The sequence below is a fragment of the Trachurus trachurus genome (genome assembly GCF_905171665.1).
Source record: "Trachurus trachurus genome assembly, chromosome: 5".
Lineage (NCBI taxonomy): Eukaryota > Metazoa > Chordata > Actinopteri > Carangiformes > Carangidae > Trachurus > Trachurus trachurus.
The window spans coordinates 35,481,816-35,503,655 of NC_139896.1; the positions used below are offsets into that span (position 1 = coordinate 35,481,816).

At 40.7% G+C, this 21,840-nt stretch overlaps 1 protein-coding gene across 2 annotated transcripts in view; it reads left to right on the top strand.

Annotated features, from left to right (window-relative positions):
- Positions 1 to 1,787: 1,787 nt before the first annotated feature.
- igsf21a (immunoglobin superfamily, member 21a) overlaps positions 1,788 to 21,840 on the top strand; it is a gene marked incomplete at its 3' end in the record, with an annotated part of 215,497 nt that continues 195,444 nt past the window's right edge. For both annotated transcript variants that reach the window (XM_083972308.1, XM_083972309.1), the window contains exon 1: positions 1,788 to 2,009. In XM_083972308.1, coding sequence (XP_083828434.1) covers positions 1,871 to 2,009 — 139 coding nt within the window. In that variant the 5' untranslated portion in view covers positions 1,788 to 1,870. The remainder of the gene's footprint in view (positions 2,010 to 21,840) is intronic.

The window sequence follows — 21,840 nt, forward strand, 5'->3', positions numbered from 1 at the left end:
AGGACCGGCTCGTTCCACTCATTGCTCAGTTCAGTGTTGCTGCTCTGCTTGGTAAATGGTCCGATAATGTGTTCAGTCCATGGACCGGCCAATCACTATACCTGCAAGGAAACGGCTTTCCTGGAGTTCCTGTATAAGGTAAAGGTATACTGGGTCACTGCTGCTCGGATCAATACAAGTTTACGGCCTTGATCTATTGAGTTGGCTTCGCAGAAAATGGGAAACCAATGGCTTCATTCGAGTGAATTCATATTTTTTTGGAGAATGGATTTGGCATGCTGGTGGCTGTCTCCCTGAATAACTTATTTCCTGGGCTTTGAAAGAGAACCCTGAGGACCGTCTCACAAAAGACTTATAGTGCTGCAAACATCATTTCAGTGCAAAAGAGAGTAGCAAACCAGGACTAACCTTGCTAAGGTGATGCTGATTAGAATGACATAGCCCGAGGCACCTGTCAAAGTTTGGGGGAGTCTTGACGACACTTGTGGCCCCATCACTCTCAAATACTTCTTGTGATTGTGGAGTCAACCATAAAATACAAAATGTTAACTCCCTGTTATTTAATTCTTTATTCTATTAATCAAATGCTACTGATTCAAAAGACATTCATCTTTGGGGCAGTGGGGACATGCTGATTAGAATTTTTACAGATCGTCATTATTACCCTCAAGAATGCATGGAATAATTTTGAGGAAAGTGACATTTGCAAATCGACCCCCCCCCCCCCCCCCCCCCTGATTTGAGTAGTGTCACAGGATCGTATACAAAGTAAAGCTGGAGCCACTCAAGCTGTGGGAACATACAGGTGTCACTCTCACCGGAAGGCCACTTGGTCTCAGGTGAAATCCTGTCTGACACCTGAATGCACACGGGCCTGCCTGCATGATAGATGCTCTTTAATGAGACAAATGATCACAGCCAATTTGAACCAGAAGAGTGACTTTAACCCGCCCGATTAGGCCCATTACACAGCTAATCATAAAGTCGAAATGAGTGTTTATGGTCTCAATGTTGTTCCAACAAAGTGCATTTAATATGTTTATCTTCTCCACTTTAGCACTGCTGTTTGGATTTTGTACACTAATACTACCTATAACAATATGTGCAATGTGTGACAATGACTTGACAGTTGTGGGGACTTTTTATTCGTATGATAGTGAGTAATAGAGAGTCTATCTTCATTGGCTGCAGTGAATTGAGAGACAAAAGCAAAACATCACAGTCAGTTCTGATGAATGAATAGTTGATTGACGGGTTGATAAAGTTAACACGGTCCTCCAGCTGCTTTATTCATATAGATGTAATAAATTCCGTTGCCTATAGCAAAGGGAACATAAGGATCTTTAAAAAAAAAAACGTGTTTTACAAGAAATAAAAATCCAACAGAAATAAATCGGCTTAATGGACAGAATTAGAGGGGTCTGAATCCAGGGTAGGATTAAGGAAAATTGTGTGAAATAAAAGAGCGACTGCTCAGGAATGACTGTGCGTCTGTCTGGAGGGCGGGAGAGAGAGCGAGGGAGAGAGAGAGGGAGGGAGGGAGAGAGAGAGCGGTGACTGAGGAACACATTTTCATCCAAACCTTTCCGTTTTTTTTCCAGAGCCTGTCTCTGCTCCGCGGCTCAGCGCAGCTCCCTATTGTTTCAACTGGAAGGAGGGAAGAAATAAGAAGAAAAAGAGAAAAACCACCCACAATAAGACTGGGCTTGTGTTGTGTTATCGCAGCCAGTGAGTCATTTTCTTTGATCTGATGCACGGTTTTCGCCGCTCTGAATGCTGTATTCATTGTCAACTTCTCCGATTTCTCCACTTAAGACTTGAGCTGCATCATGAATAGTTTGGGGGCACCTTTCAATCGCATACCTCTGGAATGGTGGGGATTACACGGCCGAAACCCGGAGAGCATGTAAACGCAGATGGAGTTTGGGATTTATTGCAAAATAAGGGAAAGATGACCGTCTTCTCATTGTGCTTGCTCCTGTGCGCAGATCTACTGGATTTAGCCGTCGGTAAGTCTGAACCCTGCCATATTTTCACGTATAGTGTGTGTGCGTGTGTGTGTGTGTGTGTGTGTGTGTGTGGACGGACGCTCTGGAAGCCCCATCCGCGCCGCGCGTGGGGTCTAACAATAGCCTAACTGTCAATGAGTTGAGTGATTCATGCGTGACAGTGAAATACTAAGTAGCCGTTAAAAGGACAGCCGGATGGAGGCGATCGGTGCCATGCTCGCCTCATGCCAACTTTCCCTCTACGCCTGACCAAGTGGTGGAAGAAGCAGTGGATGTATGATGGGATGCAGCGCAGCTCGCACAGTGCGTGGTGTCAATGTGCAATAAAGGAAAGAAGAATAAGAAGGGGGGCAGCAGGAGGCCTGGCTGTGTATTAAGTCTTAATTCATCTGCATTGACTATCACGAGCAGCAGCATGCATGACAGCACCTCCACTTCTGAGCAGCACACAACTACACTATGCTGAAGCGCGCTGCTACAGGCGCTCTGCTCACCGCGGTGTGTTTGCACATGAGGCAGCGAGTGAGCCCAACATACGTTAAAGTTGTTGCTTTGAAAACCGTCATTATTATTATTTTCAATATGTGAGTGTGTGTGTGTGTTCCTGGCTTCCTACGGTCTGCTCTGCACAGCGGTGGCAACAGTGTCGCGTGTATTTCTTTCCCCCATCCTGACGCTGACGTCTTTTTTCTTTTCCTTTCACAGCTGTAACATCTCAACACAACAGCGTTCATCATATTTTTTGTTTCAGGAGGGCGATTGGGTGAATGATGAGGCTTGTCTTCTGTTCTGTGGTTGTCTTTTCCTCTTGTGGCAGGCAGAGCTAACGGGATGGGGTGGTGGTGGTGGTGGTGGTGGTGATAGAGGGGTTGTGCTGCAATTATAGGGAAAAGCCACAATTATTCAAATATTTGCCACAGATAAGGACCTTGTGGCACTGGCAGTGATTTGGACACCGTTCCCTAGCTGCCACGCTCATCCTCACATATGGTCCCCGTGGCGTTCTGCAGGGGCATTTTATTCCCTACATGGTGTCATACATCATAAAGAGCTTTGCTTTACAACACTGCATAGCAAGCACTTCATTCCTTTTCCTGAGAAATGTGTGTGTGTGTGTGGGGGGGAGAAACAAGTCTGTCTGTACAGCTGCTTCTCATTCAGCTGGAGTTAGGCTCATATACTTGCTGCACATGGCAACACAGTGTTTGAAGGACTTAAGATGAGAGTTCACTCCCAGCTACAACATCAGAGCAACGCAACATTGCAAACTAACCTGTTAACTCTTCTCTGCTTGCTGAGGATTTTGTTGTTTTGAAGTGTGTTTGACCCGTGCTGACCCATATAGGAAATCATTATGTCAGCTGGGCTTAACATAAAGTTAAGTTACAAAATGCCTCAGGGATGCTGGACTACACAGCAGCCTTGCCCTACAGTATGTAAAGTATTTAGGAGAGTCACGCTCGTTAGAATTGTTCTCAACAGCTTAGGTTCCTCCGCTTTCATGAGATATTTGCAGCTGAGTGACTTGTGAGATGTGTGCAGTGGTTTGCATTGATCACAGCGTAAAAAAATAATGAAAGGTAGTATTGAGCAAATCAGCTGGCAGGGCGCTTTTTGGTGGCTTTTGTTGTCAGGAAACGGAAATAGATGCGTGCCATGCTGCAGATAGATCTTACGTCTCCTTTATGGTCTGATATTGTATTTTATTTTATTTTTTACCCTAAGCTGTTTTCTTTATATAAACTAACACGTTCTGTCTTCTGGATATCACACTTGATTCAACCCAGTATACAATTTCCCAGTGTATGTGTGTTTTTCAATTTCAGTGTGTCCACCGGTGTGTTATTGAATAGATTTTCCCGAAGTGAGGCTGTGTGGTCAGTGACTCCTCTCTCGTCTTTATCTTAAAATGTCATGCATTCTTATTTTCCCCAACAGTGTCTCTCCTGTCAGCATTTCTTTGGGAGAAATTATGCATACAGTTTCTCATTTTAGACTGAAACTTTTTGTCCTCTCGGTTAACTTGTGGCCCGTGCACCATCGCTGTCAGCCAGATGTGATGTTTCCTTTTTTTTTTGGGGGGGGAAATAAAAAAATCTTTTTAGAAACACAGCCTCCTGCTTAATGCATCTGTGCTTACAAGCTAGCCCCGGCTAGTGAAATACAGTAGTTCAGGATTTATATTTGGCTATTAAGCATGTCACAGCACCAGTATTTCCAGAACAGGCTACATATTCAGCAGCTCAGAACTTATTGTTTTTCCAGGAGTTTTTTTATTTTATTTTTTTAGAAAACAACAACAACAACAACAAATGTTTAATGCACGTTCTTCATGTATTTACTATTTGTGTAGTTCAGTAGAGTGTGGTGACTAAATGTCTTTCCCCAGACATGCAGGTTGGTTGTGCACTGAGGAATTGCAATTATTTCCTCCTTAAGCTACTGGCACAGTTACATGTCCACGTTCACAGCATGTGGCTGTGTCTTTAACCTCTGGTGCACTTGTTACGTCTGATTGACTTTTGCAGCATCAGTGCAGACACACCATTATGAAGATTGATCCCACTGGACTGCTTACCCTGTAGGTCAAACAGTCATACAGAAATCAAATCTGATCCAACAGAGATGGACACCATTGGATGCTGAATTGGCAAGAAAAAAAAAAAAGGCTTTCCATTTAACGTCTTTTTTTGCTTAATTAAAAAAAAAACCAAGGGTAGAAATATTTTACAAGGGGTTATGTGTCAGACCATTTCTTGCACCTCCCTGAAGTATTTACTGGTTGTCTGGCATCTTCACAGTAGCATCAGGACAAGCAAATTAGGCTTGGTTTTAGCCAAGAAACAGTCTGGCACACAAAACCACAACTTAACATTTTATGACTTTGGATTTTCTACAGATTACACTCACAAAATACAAGATCTTGGCCACTGGCTACAGCCTTATACTGCATGAACAAGGCACTGTATCAGATAGCTGTAAAAATCAATGTGGTAATAGCTAACGCATTCATGCGTATTGCTTTCAACGCCACTATCTTTTTCATGCGTGAATAACCCAGGTTTTTGTCATATCGAACTTTGGCCCGACCCACAGTTTGAATCAGTTGCCGCCGGAAATCAGGAATCAGCTTACAGTCTCAAGCTAAACTGTCTCCAATGGTTACCGTTTGGATGGCACCGCGATGGATGATTAAAAAAAAAAAAAAAAATACTGTGAATGGCAAGTTCAGCAATTAAGTCCTGTCAGATAGCTCTGTTGACATTTGTAGTTACTGCCAAAAATATCCTGTTAAGGAACACTTTGAACAAATACGCTATGTGCGATGAATCAGATTATCTATAGGCAGCATGTGATTAATTGCTATCAAGTGTTTTAATCAGTCAAAATCTAATTTATTCATTCATTTATTAACAATGTCCAGGTGTGGAAGTAGTTTGCTGTTGTTGTGGTGGTGGTGGTGGTCAGTTGGTGCAACAACATAACAGTCCACATTTACACTTAAGCTAATAATGTTATCAGGGGACAACTGCAGTGCCCTGATGTCTTGACACTGAAGCAACAACTGTGTGAAGCAGATTATCTGATGGTTCGACTTGATCCAGGTTAAATGACCACAGCTGCTCTGATTCTTGCTGCTGTTCAAGAGACGGTTCACTGTGATGGGCCACATTTTTGACTTCTTGTTGGCTACAAACAAACACCCACTACCACCAGAGAATTGAATTGGACAAATACAGTTGATGGAAGATGCTCTTTCCTTCTTTTGTTCTTTCTTTCTTTTTTGGCCTTACACGCTTCACCTCCACCTTCTTCTAAAAGAACTCTAATAATAATTGGCACATGATAGCATTACCATCTGTATTACTCTGCTATTAAGGGAAGAGCAGACTTGCTCCACAGAGCTTCACAGAGATTTCTTTAAGCGATTAAGAACTATAGATATGGATGTTCAGAAGTTGAATTGAAATTATATTAAATTGCAGCTTTTTGAAGCCTTTTTTTTCTCTGGTAAGAGTAGCTTGCTTGCTTTTTCACTGCTGTGGCCTGGGCTATTTCATAAGATCAGTCTTACCTATTAGAAATCAAAGTATCTCTAATGCTGTATTACATTTCCCTTTCATTTTCCTTTTCCTTTTTTTCCACAGCAAGCTGTGGATGAAGTGTCTTCCACAGTAGCATTAGCCATGTCCTCCTGTATAATTATTACTGGATATGTTTTTCTTGAAAGCTACATGAATAATATTCCTTCTTGTTTACCCTTACAAGTGATAATTTGCTGTCCAGTGCAATCAATTATGCGTCTTTCCTTGGATGCAATTTTTTTTGTAAATCTTGTTTTAATGTTTTCACAGTTAGTGTTACAGTGAATTAACGAATAAAACGTCCTAGGGTAAGTGAATGCCAACGGAAAGTTGGACCTGCTGTAGGTGCAGGTCTGAACAGCTGCCTATGGGTGCAAAAAGCAATGCAGTAACGCTGTGGTTTTTTATTTTTTTTCATGTACATCAGGAAATGGGACAGGCAGACTCTAGTGATTTACCACCAGTAGAATCTGGTAGAAATATTACACGGATAAGGAGTAAAATAATCAACGTTCATGGACTCATGTTCACTGTGTCAGAGGTCAAAGGGATACTGAGCATTATGGGAGCAGACTTATACAGCGCCGTCCAACCCACTGCAGCTGCTGCTGTTGAGTTGTTGCTGCTCCAAATGCAGAATGAGAGAAAATATAGAAACATATACTTGTACAGCTACAGGTGGCTGGTGGTAAAATTATAGTGTGGCACTCAACTAAACATGACATGGCATGCCTGCAAGAGACTTACTATAGGCTTTATTTTGAATCTGCCACAGATTAAAAAAAAAAAAAAAAGTATTTCATGTCATGTATTCCTTGAACGCAAGTTTATTTTAAGCCTCTCTGTTCCACCTGCTGAATAAAGCATCTAAGAAAATGTCTTGCCTCCCACCATGGTGTTGTAGGTTGCCTTGTAGATTGTGGATCATAGCAGTATTGACAGATTTCACAGGCAGTGGATCTGATGTTAGATCTGATGGTTTCCGGTACACTGCGACTGTCTGCTACTGATGGCTGCTCTTCGCTCACAGGAAGTGAGAGGAGATACCGGCTGGAAAATGGGTTGTGGTTATGCCACTATCTAACAATCACCAGGCTTTGCATCAGCACTGCAGCTTTCAGCTGTTATATAAAATGATTATGCGCAGATTAGGAGCTGTCTTCATTGCTTTGTCTTGCTGTTGTTTGCTCGGCCGGCCGTTGTGACTGTTAAAATAAATGTATTTAGGACCACCTTTCAGCATGTACCCCTGTTAGCAGGAGAATAAGGAGAGTGGAATAAGTATAAAGCGCGATCCTGCTGTTTGATTTATTTGCTGATTTATTGCTCAGACTGTTTTTGGTTCACCCAGAATAACCTATGGTTCAATGCTCAATGCAGCACTGTTGAGATAGATTTACCATTTAAAATCACAATATCCTCTGCAGCTGATAGGGTCCCATTTGTCTTAAAACTCTATTATGTATTCTGCTGATATCTCTGATGCGACAGTGGGACCACTATTCTACACAATGAGGTATTTGCAACAGCGTGCAGCTCACTCGGTCCCACTGACATGTAACACAAGACCGCTTTGCATCTCCGGTTGACCTCTTCCACTAGAGGAGGAACACTGTGCAGAAGTGGCTGCACTGCATCTAACAGCCAGAATGCAGGACTTTTGCAGCACAGGTGTACGACTACCAATTGTCTCCTTCAGTGATCACCTTCAATTAAAGTATAACTTTTGTTGTGTTCACCTTTTAGTCTGAATCTTTTGTAACTTGAAATCCCATTTAATATGATGAAAGAGCCATATTAAAACTTGAAACAGGTTAGTGACCCAGAAATTGCACCTTTTGTTGAAGAGCTTCAGCCAGCTTTGTGCATGTAGACCACTGTGCTAAAAAATGAAAAAGCTTTTTTTCCGAGAAATCCAAATGACCTGAAATAGACTTTGTGGCGTAATGCGGTCCCCGCAGAACTCCCAGTGAACATTTGAAGTGTATTATTTGATTATTAAGTAGAGGAGTTTAACTGATTTGAGTCAAGCACATCTTAATGTGACATATTTCTGAGTGAAACGGAATGGGTAAGGGATATAATAACAAGAGGGATTTAGCTAAATCTAGATTTGATTGGATTGCTCACAGGTGGGTGTGGTTTAGCGAGTATAAAGCAACTGTTGGCCCAATGTACCCTCACTTTAGGCGAGGAGGAGGACAGTGAGGGAGAGATACAATGAGTCATAAACATGCTCTTTTGGAAATAGGCCTGTGACGATAACACATTTTGCTGGACGATATATTGTCCCACAAATTATTGCCAATAAACTATATTATTGTCAACATATTTTGAGAACAAAGTAACCACTAATAGGGTTGCACGGTATACCGGTACTAGAGTGGTACCGGGGTACTAACGCATTTAAAACGGTACCATACTGCGCTTAGATGGGACCGGTACTTTCATTCTGCGCCGCCAGCAGCGGTGACGTCGCCGCGTGAAGTCGCCGCATTGTAATTTGAGCCGCGAGGAGCGAGTCACAAACGAAGCAAGGTGCTTTTTATCATTACCGTTACAGCACCACCTGTCCATGTGCCTGTGTCTGTGCGCCGCGCGCGAGAGAGAGACGGCCGCCACAGCCTCGTTAATAAGTTTTGTTTTTACCGCGGATCACCACTGGCTGCATGCTCTCTCTGTCTCTCTCTCTCTCTCTCTCTCTCTCTCTCTCTCTCTCTCTCTCTCTGTCTCTCTCTCTCTCTCTGTGAGTGAGTGAGCACGGCGAAGCAGCGCTACGGAGAGATGAATTAACGGAACGATGATGATGGGGGTGGGGGGGACAGAATCAATTTGGTCTACATATGGGAAACAATAGGTGTATGTTTGAGTAACATGAACATTTGTGTTTCATTCTATAAACTGCTGATAACAATTTCTCCCAAAAATTACAACTGGTCAAAATAACAAAAAAAGATGCAGTGTTTTCAGACCTCAAATAATGCAAAGAAAACAAGTTGATGTTCATTTTTAAACAGACATTTTTTAATTTAGGAAGAGTTTAGATTAATATAGATGGAATGTTAATCCTGCAGCAGCAGTAACTGTTTACTGATTTCCTGTTTTATGGTCCAACATTTTTCTATTAAAATAAAGCCAATAATGACATTTTTTGTGTTCTCTTTTTATGTGGAAAAGTACCGAAAAGTATCGAAAAACATGTTGGTACCGATACCGGTACCAAAATGTTGGTATCGTGACAACACTAACCACTAATATAATAATAATATTTCATAATAATGCAAGTAGACCCTTTCAAATGCAATAATTGCAAATGCAAAAATTGGAATGGCAAAAACTTTTATAGTATACTATCCTAAACAAACAAAAAATAATAAACAGTGCAGTGCAGCTCTTCTGTCCAGTTCACATCTGAAGCTTCACTTTTCATTCAAACAAACTAATGTGACTGCCACAGTTGTTAGATTTCATCAATGAGACCAGCATTTATCTCCTAAAAAGTATTTAACCAGCCGGCGGTAAACCTCTAAAACCCTGCTGGTCACTTAAGTTACTCGGCTCGTTTTCTCCCCCGGGATGACGACGGAGGTTGCCCGGCCCATGAGCTCAGCAGACGGCTGCAGCCTGTGGGAAGCCCCCGTTGCTCCCACAGTGGCTCTGCACAAAAACGTTGGAGGAAATCTCCTAACAGGTGGTGTCCGGATGAACTGACCACAGACTGGGGATCTAAACTGTGACTTTCTCGCATGAAAAAATATTAAAACTTTAAAAAGTGACGTATTAACAGCGCTGCAGCGAGAATCAAAAAAAGCTTTTAGCTGCTTAGCTTTACTGATTCACATATATACATATACAGTATGTATATGACCGCTAGCCTGCATTCTGGGAAACAAAGATCCTGGATGACTGACAAGAGGGTTCACTCCGTTCATTCCGCTATGGAACAAACGGCCCAGGTGCTGAGACCGATGCACAGAGTGAAGCCTCTTGTCATCCAGTCTGTTTGGAGGCCAGAGACCAGGAAAACAAATACATGCGCACAGGGCAATATATCGAGGCCGGAAAAATGATCGAGTTCATTTTCATCTATCGTGCAATTAATTGATTTATTGATTAGTGTCCCAGGCCTATTTGGAGATATAACAAAGGTCCAAACACACTCCTCTGACCCACACACATATATTGACTGTATAGGCTAATGGTCAACAGTTTAAGGTAGTTGTCCCAAATCAATGAATGTACAGTTTCTGAATATATTAATACTGTAGGTCACTGCATCAGATGCTTTAACCATTGTGCCATATCTGTAAGAGGAAGAATGTTCATTTTACAGTATGTATCCTCCTATATGCAGTCATGCTCCAAACCATCAAATGATAAAGCCTGTGATTATTAGAGACAACGACAGTGCAATTCAAAGAGCACACTAACTTTTCTTTCTGCCCCTGAAGTCCTTCACACACAGATGTGGGCAGGCTTGCTGATGTCTTTGGCTTGTGTGGGAGTTTGAAGCAAGTCTGATTCCCTTAGCAGCTGGTGGTTTGCAGAGATAGAGAAAAGAGTAGAGGAGCTTTTGCTCGGAAAGGTCTCCCAAGACGGCCTACTCGGAGAAAGTATACCATCCCTGTCTGTGATCTAAAGTGAGCAATACATTGTTGTCAGCTAGTGTCATATGTTTCCTTGCCAGAGCTGTTATCTGCAAACTGTATTTCATATCATTTAAGTTTCAGAGCCATATTCCTGTGAAATTAGCAGCCAGCATAAGCAGGGATTTCTTGACAGGCTTTATCAGCAGTTTTACCATATTCTCCCCTCACTGTTTTTCTACATGCTAATGTGGATTATGTGATTTTGCTTATCGTGTTCAAACATGGCTGCTGAGTAATAACAATTGCTCTGCCACTGTGTCCTAACATTAGCCTCCTTATTAGAGACTTTGAGAAGTGCCTTGTACACTATACATGACACTTATCTCTGCATTCATGGTTCATCACAGGGGGCTTAAGCTTCCAGGAGTAACACTGCTGTACCGAGATGTGATTTATTATTTTTTTTTTTTTCACGTTCTTTTTGCAGGTTATTTCCTTTTTGCAAGCATTGAGCATTTTTTTGTGGGAGCAGAATTATTCAATGTCATTTTGACCTCAGTTTGAAAAGATAAGACACTGGCTGCCCTTGCGTTTTTCTGTGTTAGCATACACTATGTACAGTGTATCAAGGTTATGTCATAAAGAAACATGGATGGGTCAGCATGACTTGCATTAGCACTAAAATATACCAAGCCTGAGATAAGATTAAAGATAATGTATTGTATGTAATGTCTGTTAAAAGGAAAGGACTAAAACTGTAAGATCAGGAAAACTAACACCTTGCATCTTTTCATTATGAGATTTTAGAGATATTTTATTCTTAATACTAGGGCTAACAAATTAATCTGACTTTCATTGTCATCACGGACAACAACAATGGTGGACTTCCGTCAGGTCCCTCGGATACAGCGCTTGAAACGTGTCCACACAGCATCGATTGGCATATTTGTACTAGCACAAGTTCTCGTGTTTAGTTGACTTACAATGTTTCAGGTTTGTTTATAGTGCGCAAGCTTTCCACTCTTCTCTGTTTTTGGTGTATTGGTGTGGCAGTGTTAAAGTGCCACTACAGGCTTGGCAGAGGTACTACATCTTATTGAGTCTTTTTCAGAAAGACAAAGTAATATTGTCATCGCATTATTGAACAGTTTGCACATCGGACATCTTGCTGATATGGTGCAGGCCAGTTAATACTGTTCAACCCCAATAATTACATGTTTTATTTAAAATAGGCTTTGAGACTCTCTTCTGAACTGGCTGGGGTCAAATAAAAATAAAGTTGATTTCAGCTGAACACTCAGACACCAAATCCCACAAGGTTGGATGCTGTTTCCGTAGTTACAAAAAGTACTGACGGCTCTTTTTCGGAATACCTGCATTGTGCTTTTTGTCAGTGGTTTGTGCACGTTGATGCATTTTTTAAAACATTTTGGGGTTTTCATGCCTTTTTATTATTGGAGAGATAATAAATCAGGTGTAAGAGAGAGAGGGGCAATGACATTGAGCCAACATGACATCGTTGGTTAGGACTTCCTCTATGGGCTGAGCCCACAGATCACATTATTGAAATGTCACCTAATAAGAAGTAATAAAAAAAGGCATTGAAATTTAATTTCATACAATATCTCCTGAATCTCTGTAAATAAAGGTATAAAGAGAAGGTCGACACCTATTTGTAAAGTGCCTTCACAGAAATCATGTTGTGAATTGGTGCTATATAAATGCAATTCACTTCAATATAACATAAGACCACTATCTCCTCCTGTATTCCCTGTTGAGGTTGACATTAAACCATTGTGAAATATGAAACCAACAATGCTTTAAGGCCAGATATCCCAGGCGTTTACTCCTAATTTATATCCCCCTTTTACACTTCCATCCACTCTCACTCTCTAGCAGCTGTAAATATCCCAAATCACTACCTTTTCAGTTTGATTCTTCCATTTCTTATGTCTAGAGCTGTTCAAAGCCATCTTCCAGGCAGTGAATGCAGCATCGCAGAGGTTTCATGAAAAGTCCAGATTAGGCATGAAAAAGGGAAGAGATGGAAAAGAAGGGAAAAAAAAACCCTCTAATCTGCACATTGACGTCACTCTGGATGGGCTGAAGCTGTTCAGATGGGAGTAAGGGAGGATTGTGTGGGCTATGCATCTTATGACAACAGATTATTTCCTTTTTATGCACACTGGCTTCCTACACATGAGCCACAGAGAGACTTTCTTCCCCTCGGGACAACATCCCTACATTTTCTACATCACCAAAATATTTTTTTTTTAAATCATAAAGACATCATTTTCCATCACAGGAGCAGGTTTTAGTGAAGTTTCACAGACAGCCACCCTGTGATAGGACGGGTCTCTCTGTTTATCCTTTAACGTCTGTCATTTACGATAACATTTATCAACAAACCTTTGATCCGCTGCAGAACTTGTCATGCAAGTTCAGAGAATTAATCTCCTGAACACGTGACGAGAATTACACAGTGATAGAAACTACTGTTGCGCATGAATCATGTAGCCGTCTTTAGATATGATTGTTTTACTTGACTGTTTTTTCAAGATGAAGCTTAACAGTATGAAGCTGCTTTATCTTCTAGGGTGATTACACTTAACTTTTTTGCCACTCGCTCTTTCACTCTGATTTCTTGTATGAAGCAAAGATGATCTAATTTATTCTCTCCCAATAAAACTGTCAGCGTTAATTCAACTCGGAAAGTGATTGTGGACCGGGACGTTTTTACCTGCTAGCTCAGTTACGGCGCCATGTTCTCAGGGGAGCTGAATACATTATGTTCCAGTGTAGCGGCTGAAATGACTCCAGTGTGTTTGGTGGCTTGTGTTATTGTTATGCTTGGAGGAATTAACCTGTAGTATGAAAGTACTGCATGCAACGTGGGGTCATGGTGTAATTCTCTCCTCTTCTGACTGCAAGCTCTTAAGGCAATATATTCCCAAAGATGTTTACTTTAACAAACACTAGTACTTAACCTTTACATACTGTGCTGTAGTTGTCTTTGCATAGCTGTGCACTTATTGCACAAGGTTATCTTTTCTTTCCTTCTAGCCATTACACAGTAACTGAAGAGATGATTTCCTTTCAGCTGTCAGTAAGCCTTTCTGGTCATGTCTTTTGTTTTACAGCAATGGCAGCAGAGGGAACAACCCCTCGTGCTCCTTGAACTTGCTGGAACCACCAGCTGGTGCAAGTCTTACAGTTTGTTGCTGTGTTTTATGTTAAATTTTCACAGTGCAAAAATATAGACAACAATCTGCTGCATTGCTTTTAAGTCTCACCCCCTGCAGAGATCTGCAGTCTTGTAAACTGTAACCCCAGAATTACCTCTGAAGCATTAGCATTGTAGCCATGTTGTTGTTGTTGTTTTATAAGACAGGCAGGAAAAATCCAGCAGCATATGAGCAGATGACAACTTTTCTTAAACATATCATGTGGCAAAATGAGGTTGACTGGTGACATGGTGACTGTCCCTGCCACTTAATGTCATGTGTGATATGTCATCAGAGCCTGAGAGGCTGCACAGCTGGAGAGGATCGCCTCAGCATCTTAGCAGTTCTGTCTCCCTTCATGTATCACGTCTCGGAAGAGTTTAATTTTATTTCAGTTCATGAGTAATAAACCCTCCACAGGTGTATCTGACAAATTCTCTGTTGCGATTATATAATTCCTATTCAACTGAATTTCTTTCACTGTGGTTCGTCCACTACAGTAGATGATATTAATTGAAGTTTCTTTATACAGACCAGGTAAGCAAACATTTGCAAGGGAATTAGCTTTTTTCCATTGCAAGGACAACATAGTCTATGAATGTGTCACTGTCACTTCCACAGTCTAGAGTTGTAGTACTCAGGACCGGTCTTCGTCTCAGTTTCATGGTCTTGGTCTTGTCTCGGAACCGACTGAATTTTTTACTCGGTCGAGCTGAACTTTGGATTTTAGGTCAAGACCAGTCAAGACCACAGCTGCTGTGATTTTTTTTAATACCGCAAATGTGTGAAATTCCCAAATTAAAGGTATTTAAAGTATTTTATTTTGAAAGTGTTGACGCTGCCACCCGGCTGCCTATTATGTGCCAAAGAGGAGAAGAAGAGGGACAAGGACCGGCTGTGGCAGAGATGTCGTCGAAGTCATTAATCATTCGATTTTCTTATTCAAACCACAAAGAATTTATTTGTATGTTTTTGTTTAAAATGACGGTAAAGGTTCGACGTCGTCCCAGCTGTCTCGGCAAATGTCACTTTACAAATGTTACACTCGGCGGAGTGTTTTTTTCTTCCCTGTTAACTTAAGCCTGTTACACACATAAACTAGAGAAAATCTTGCTGATTTTGGCCTGATTTTCCTCCTTCCGACCAAGGACAAAAATCGGCCAATTAGATTATCCTGTGGTGTGAGGTGTGTTAAGAGTCAAATACTCCACAATGTAGCCAATTAAGATGCAAGCTGACTGAAGAACAGAGGCATAGCAAACCATGGGTGTATTACATTAACTCACCACTTTTAACAGGAATCATTTTTGAAAAAGTCCAAAAAAATCATGTAGGCTACAGTATATTTGTTTAGTTTTTTCATCAGAGAATCACGTTTCAAGTGTTCTTCATACATTGGTTGTTGACTGATTGCTGCTTTTGAAAGCAACATGTAAAAAGTACTTTCTACTGCAGGCTGGTTGGCCTTACCAACAGTTTGAAATACATGTATTTTTCAATATGAAAAATAGACTAATGCTTCTGTTTATTCTGTTTGGTCTCGGTCTTGGACTTGGTCTCGCCCCTCCTTGGTCTTGGTCTTGACTCAGTCTCGCCCCCTAAAAGTCTTGGTCTTTTCTTGGTCTTGGTCATGACTCGGTCTCGGGTTAGGTGGTCTTGACTACAACACTACCACAGTCACAGTATTTGAAAAAACAAAATAAAACTGTATTCATTATCAGTCTCCTACACCGAGTACAGACATGTTTACCTGCTGGAATGACTCACTATTAGCTTTACTGCTGCTGTTGATACCTGTATATGCACAACCATTCAACATAGTTCAGTCTTTTATTACTGAGAGCATAAACCATACTACCAACGACACTCTCACCTTCTATACTGATGGGTAAAGTTAAGCAGTTTTTTATTTCAAGCTCTATGTCATGAAAATATTTGGTGTACCAATGTGTGGGAGTCGATTCTTCTCTTTGTAGGCGAAAGAAAAAAGGATTTTGATTTCAGAGAATATCACTCTGGAGAAATCTTTCAGAAGTTGTGAAATCCTGGTGTTTTTGTGCTTTTTTTTCCCCCTGTGAAGAAAATAGTTGTGCATCATGTAATATTCCATCCCTTGACAATGGGTGGCCAAGCCTAACAGCCTGAGAAACTCATTTATCCCATGTATTATTAGAGCTCTCACTAGGTTGCAATTCTCCACATCCAGACTGTAATGAAAGTGATGAATATGAAGTGGGAATAGGGAGAAGGAATGCTTGCGCCAAAATCTTTGGCTCTGACGTGGCAGAGTACAGTCAGCCCTCGGCCATGGATCAAGTTTGTGCTGAAACACCCCCAATGGATTGTACTTAATCAGACTTAGAGAGCAGCACGGGGAAGTGATGGTAATAGGGAATGGGAGTAGGAGGAAAACAGCCTGGAGAGCTGTGCACTTTAAGTGTGTAGTAAGTAGATTGGCAGACTGGGAATCTCTCTTTCTGAGCTTTGGTCATGAACTAAAACTAAACTCTTGACTCAGTCAAAGTTGTTGACAAAAAAACGATAGTCTTCCTGATGACGATTGTTGCCGGGGGCTCGCTGAGGTTCTGTAGTGTCTCCTCTGCATCCTGTCGTCATGGGAGTGGAGTGGAGGTCTCAAACTGACGGCATCCACACTGCTGCAGATCAAGCTCTTCTTACCGGATGCAGGCCCTTAAAGCCCAATCAGTTTTGTGCATGAGTGAGCGGTCAGTGTGTATCTTTTGGTCATTGGATTTTCTTTTGATGAATGGGAATTAAAAAACAAAAATCATTGGTTTATTTTTGTTTTGAAATACAAAAAATGTAATTGAAACAAAAAGTGTTCTTGTTTTTGAGTGTCAAAGAACAATTAACTAAAATTTAAAAACAGTTTGATTTTCATGTTCTATCTCACATAACAAAAATAAAATCAGCAGAAGCAACAGAAACAAATAAACAGACAATATTTTTTTTTCATATTTTGACACTGGATGTTGTCATTTTCAAGGCAAGAGCGCCAATGAGCACTATGATACCTGTGTGTCTGTGGTCCTGTAGGCCAAAATCTACTCAGATATGATTTCAGACATACAGAAGAGGATTTTCTGTAGCAAGTTTGCAGCAAAGAGATTTTAAGATGAAAATGGCATAAGCTTGAGACCTCAACATACATCTGGGGTGGCAAAAGTTATAACCAAAGAATGAACCTGCTATATTTCCCCTTTTCCATTCAACTTTGTATGTTGTGAGTGTGCGTGTGAAGACTTTGTCCCCCGCCGATGGAGGGACAAACAGGTCTGTTGGGTAGGAGGGAGCTCAGAACTGGGCCCTCATGAAATTATGGAATACTGTTTCAAAATAGGCCTATTTGTGGAAAATATGTAATATTTAAGTTGGGGTGGGGGTCCTAAGATTATCTCGTCCTATCCCGGGCCCAGACAAGACTGGCCTGATAGACCAGTCCGGCCCGCAGTCTTGCCTTGTAAACAACGACTTCCAGTGTCAGAATATATATATATATATAAAAAAAGTTTTTGTTTCTGTCTTCCAGTGATTTTATTTTTGTTATATGAAATTACTGTTCTTTGATACTCAAAAAGAAGAATGCGTTGTGTTTCAATTTTATTTTGTGCATTTCAAAATGAAAATCCAATAAACCAATAATTTTTTGTTTTTTAATTCCCATTCATCCAAATAAAATCCAATGACCAAAAGATAGACTGACCGTGAACCACACAGCTCAAAACAAATGGATAATAGGCCTAATTTGCTCTTGATTGATACACACTTACAGTGCATAACAGCGAGCAGAACCCTGTTCTGTCACTTATGAGATGCTTCATGCGAGTGAAAAGAGAGGTTGTCCGAACTTTTCTGTCCAACAGTTTGTTTCTATGGAGATCACGTAAAAAGCCACAGGAAAAACTAGTATATTGTGTCAGCATGCAGCCATTATATACTAGAGTGAAAGCTTAACCTTTAACTTAGTATTAGATTTGAATAGATTCAATAGATCCTGAATATCTCATAAGGGTACTGCCTTCACATTAGTGACTAAAGTCATCTCATCAAGGTCGAATAATGTGTGTGTGTGTGTGTGTTTTTTTTTACTCTTTTGTATTAAATTTTGGTTCCACACCTTTTTGGCAAAAGCAATGGCAAAGTTGAACTAGATTGCTTTGCTGTCATTTCAGCAGTTTGATTTACGCAGCCACTCAGCTGCTCCGTTTCCTCCTGTGGCGGCCTCCTCCAACGGGAGCTCAACGTAACAGAAAGCTCACATTAGTCCTTGCCACAGCTGACTGAACATTAGGCTACATTCTGCAGGATAGTGAGACCTCCATCATGTCATAGTAATACTCAGGGATAGAAAACGGGATGCAGTCAGATTGCAGATTCAATAGAGTGTATTATCAGTTTTGTTTTCCATTTTATCTAATCCCCCTCTTTTTTTTTTTTTTCTTTTTCCCAAACCCAATGAATATGTATGCCTGGCCTCAATTTTACACAGTAACAGCACTGGAAATGAGAATATTTCAGTGCTCTTTGACTTCATTAAAATTCAGTGAAATGTCCCTAATATCAGATGTTGGACATCTGATGCCACGGCAACAAAAACAGATGTTATGTAATTGAAAGTAACTCTGCGTTGCCTTTTATTTATTTATTTATTCCCCCATTTAAACACAGGCCAGCGTTGTGTTGGACAGCTGAGCACAACTCGTCGGGAGATTACCGCGTCACACTGACACTCTTTCTGTCATTTGGTTCGAGGGAAAGAACAAAGGTTGTCGGGGTCGCGCTTTAGATTCCTCCAGTCACATCATCATCACAGATAGCATGTAAAAAAAATAAATGTCAAAGCAGTTTATATGTAAATCATCTCCTTCTGGCATGATATATGCTGTGGGATTGGGAGATTTTTTTTTTTTTTTTTCTAGAATGAGAATTTAGAATTAAAGGGTATTGCGAAGCAGACATCTGTCACCCTCCAGAGACAGAGTCTGGCAATGTATGTCTCATCCCCCTCTATCCCTCCTCTCCTCTCCACCCCATCCAGCCGCTCTCCTGGTGGGACCACACTGGCTGCTATCAGTGCTCAGGATAATAATCTCAGAATAAAGAGTAAAACCAATCGTGCCAGTTGTAGGACTGGACTGTTCATAATTCCTGCTCTTTACCATTCCATCCGAGGCTACACACTGGTTAATATTAATCCCATTTTTAAGCCCCACCCATGAGGAAAGACATCAGCTGACGGATTATACCATACTGAGCCAGAAAAAGATCTGGCTGAAACAACACATTTATTCCATTGTTTACGATCCTGTGCTTGTGGGACACACAGTTAAAATAAGTGGAGATGACAATGATACGCCCACTGGAGATTTAAACAACACCTGCTCAGGTTAAATCCACAGCATGCCTCCATTTTAAATCATGGTTGTAAAGATAAACTAAGGCTTTATGACGAAAGCTCCTGTAAACACAGGAAGGAAGAAACACTAATTGTAGTAACGCAACAAACAAATGTGAGGCATATCTCTTATTCCATTCATGGTATACATAATTATACACATATTTACATAATGTACACTAGTCACCATAAATGAAAAGGAGCAGGATGAAGAAAAACATAAAGATGATGAAACATATAATAGTAACAAGAAAACAAACAAGCAAAATAGCAGTGGACACCACTCGTCTATCTATCTTTTCTTTTCTTCCCTTCTATTTCTCTTTCTCCTTCATTTTTGTAGGAGCTTATCTTTTCTTTTTTAAACATTTTCTTTAACTGAGATATACTTATACATCTTTTCAGTTCCTTGCTTTGTGAATGTCATAGTTTTACACCTGCAACAGAAATACACATTTGTTTTAAGCTTAGTCTTGCAAATGTATGTTTAAAATCAAGCTTCAGTCTGTTGTCCTCTTCCTCCAGTTTGAACAAGTTCTGTTATTTTTGAATAGCCCATAATATTTATAGTAGCCATTCTTCAAATGCCGGCATTAAAGAGTAACTAGAAGTCACGACACATTACAGCACAAAGTGGCAGAGATTCACTTCAATTCTTCATTCTGTTGTTGTCATTAGAGCTCTTTTTTTCTTGTCTGATGTGTATGATAAGGACTTAACACAACTTCATATCCCTCAGCTTCCTTCCTTCCCTCTAGGGATGCACTCAGCTCTATTGTTGTATGTTTATTGTTTTTAATTATGCAAACATTTCCTTCCCTTTATATTGGATAGATAGCTGCAAGATAGGCCTGTAGATGGATCAATACAGATACATAAAGCACCTTCCGCCTAGCTGACATCAGTATTTCAGTGCTGATTGCATCATACATGCATATAGCATATAGCATGTAGCATTAAAGATCTATCCAGTGAACAAATGGGCTGTACTTTTTACAGGCTGAACTGTCTCTTCCGCCCAGTCTTGCATTTGCATTTTACTGGTGAATTGGACGCAGCATCTCACAGCTAATGAGTCAAAATGCTGTGGGTCCACAATAACAAATTGCAAAAGTATTCCACCTGCCACATCCCAATGTCATTGTCTGATGTAATTACTGTACAGACTGGCCCACAGAAGGCAGAATGAAATACATTTTCTTTATCTATTAATTCATTTCAACTTTTCCAGTATGTCAGTCTGGACTAATAGCTGGATAGCTGGCCAGAAAGAAATATTCTTATCAATGTGTCCACTTATGCAGAAAGAAAGGAAATGGTGGTGTATTCATGGCAGTTAATGGTTTCTATAATAAGGGAACATCAAGGATATTGTAAGATAAGAGATCATTTGCATCTCCGGTAAGATGTGCACTATATTCCACCTAAGTGTTACCATGAATGCAATATTAATTTGTTCATTAGGCATAGCGATAGAGTTTTATTGGTTTCGTTTACTTGTTAATGGAATTTATTAGCAATTTAGGCACAAAGTCCACAAAGGATATAATGAGTCTGTTCAAGGGTGGAGAAACTCAAATTTTGGCAGTTTTAGTTACATATTGTGCATTCAGCTTCTGTTTCCTTGAAGTTTCTTGGTAATGTCCCGGCAAACCTCATCGATAAAGCCTTCTTTGTATATATTTATTTATAACTTTTATTTATTAAAGCAGAAGTGAGTGATATATTTGTGTTAATATAAGTCTTAAATAGTTATATCTTCCGACAGCAATCACTTACATAGAGTGTTTGGACTGAAACACGGGTCTGTCAGTCACTCTGCTCTGCTCTGAGCCGAAGAGAAAACATTTATCGTATCCTACAGTTTTTATCCAATGAGGAGAGAGAACGGCATGCAGGGCTGTGTGTGCAGCCAAGGAACGCCGTGAATGTGGTGACGTAGCGACGAGGACTGTTATGGTGCGTTCAAGGAAACTCTTTTTTTTCCGACCGTGAAGTGGTACCAGTTCGATCTGGTACGAGTTCACCGGTCGGAAGTTACGAGTGGCCGTTATAGTGACTTTCACCGGTAAAACAGGTCGGAAAAACACGAGTGGGTTGCCTGAAACGCTACAAAGTCGTAAATTGTGACTTGAAGCTGTAATTTACGATTTCAAAAGCCTGCCTGGAACGCAGCATTAGCGAAAACGACCGGACCACTCACTTCTGCTTTAATTTCACAGCAGATGTATTATTTCTTCAAGCTGGATTGGTTCCATCCTTCTGCTAGCTACTGCAAAATGTTTACCAAGTGTAACATGTCAAAGAGACTTAGAGTGACACCCCTAAAAAGATGAGCAAAGTGCAACATTATGGCGGTTAGCACAGCAGTGACAGTATAGAGCAGAGAAGGAAAGATAAGTGGTGGATGGGCAGGATTACATCATGTGACCCAAAGCGTGCATTCACAGCCCAGTAAAGAAGGTTAAATCCTACAGTAGATTAAAAACTGAGAGGTTGTCAAGGACATAAAGTGAT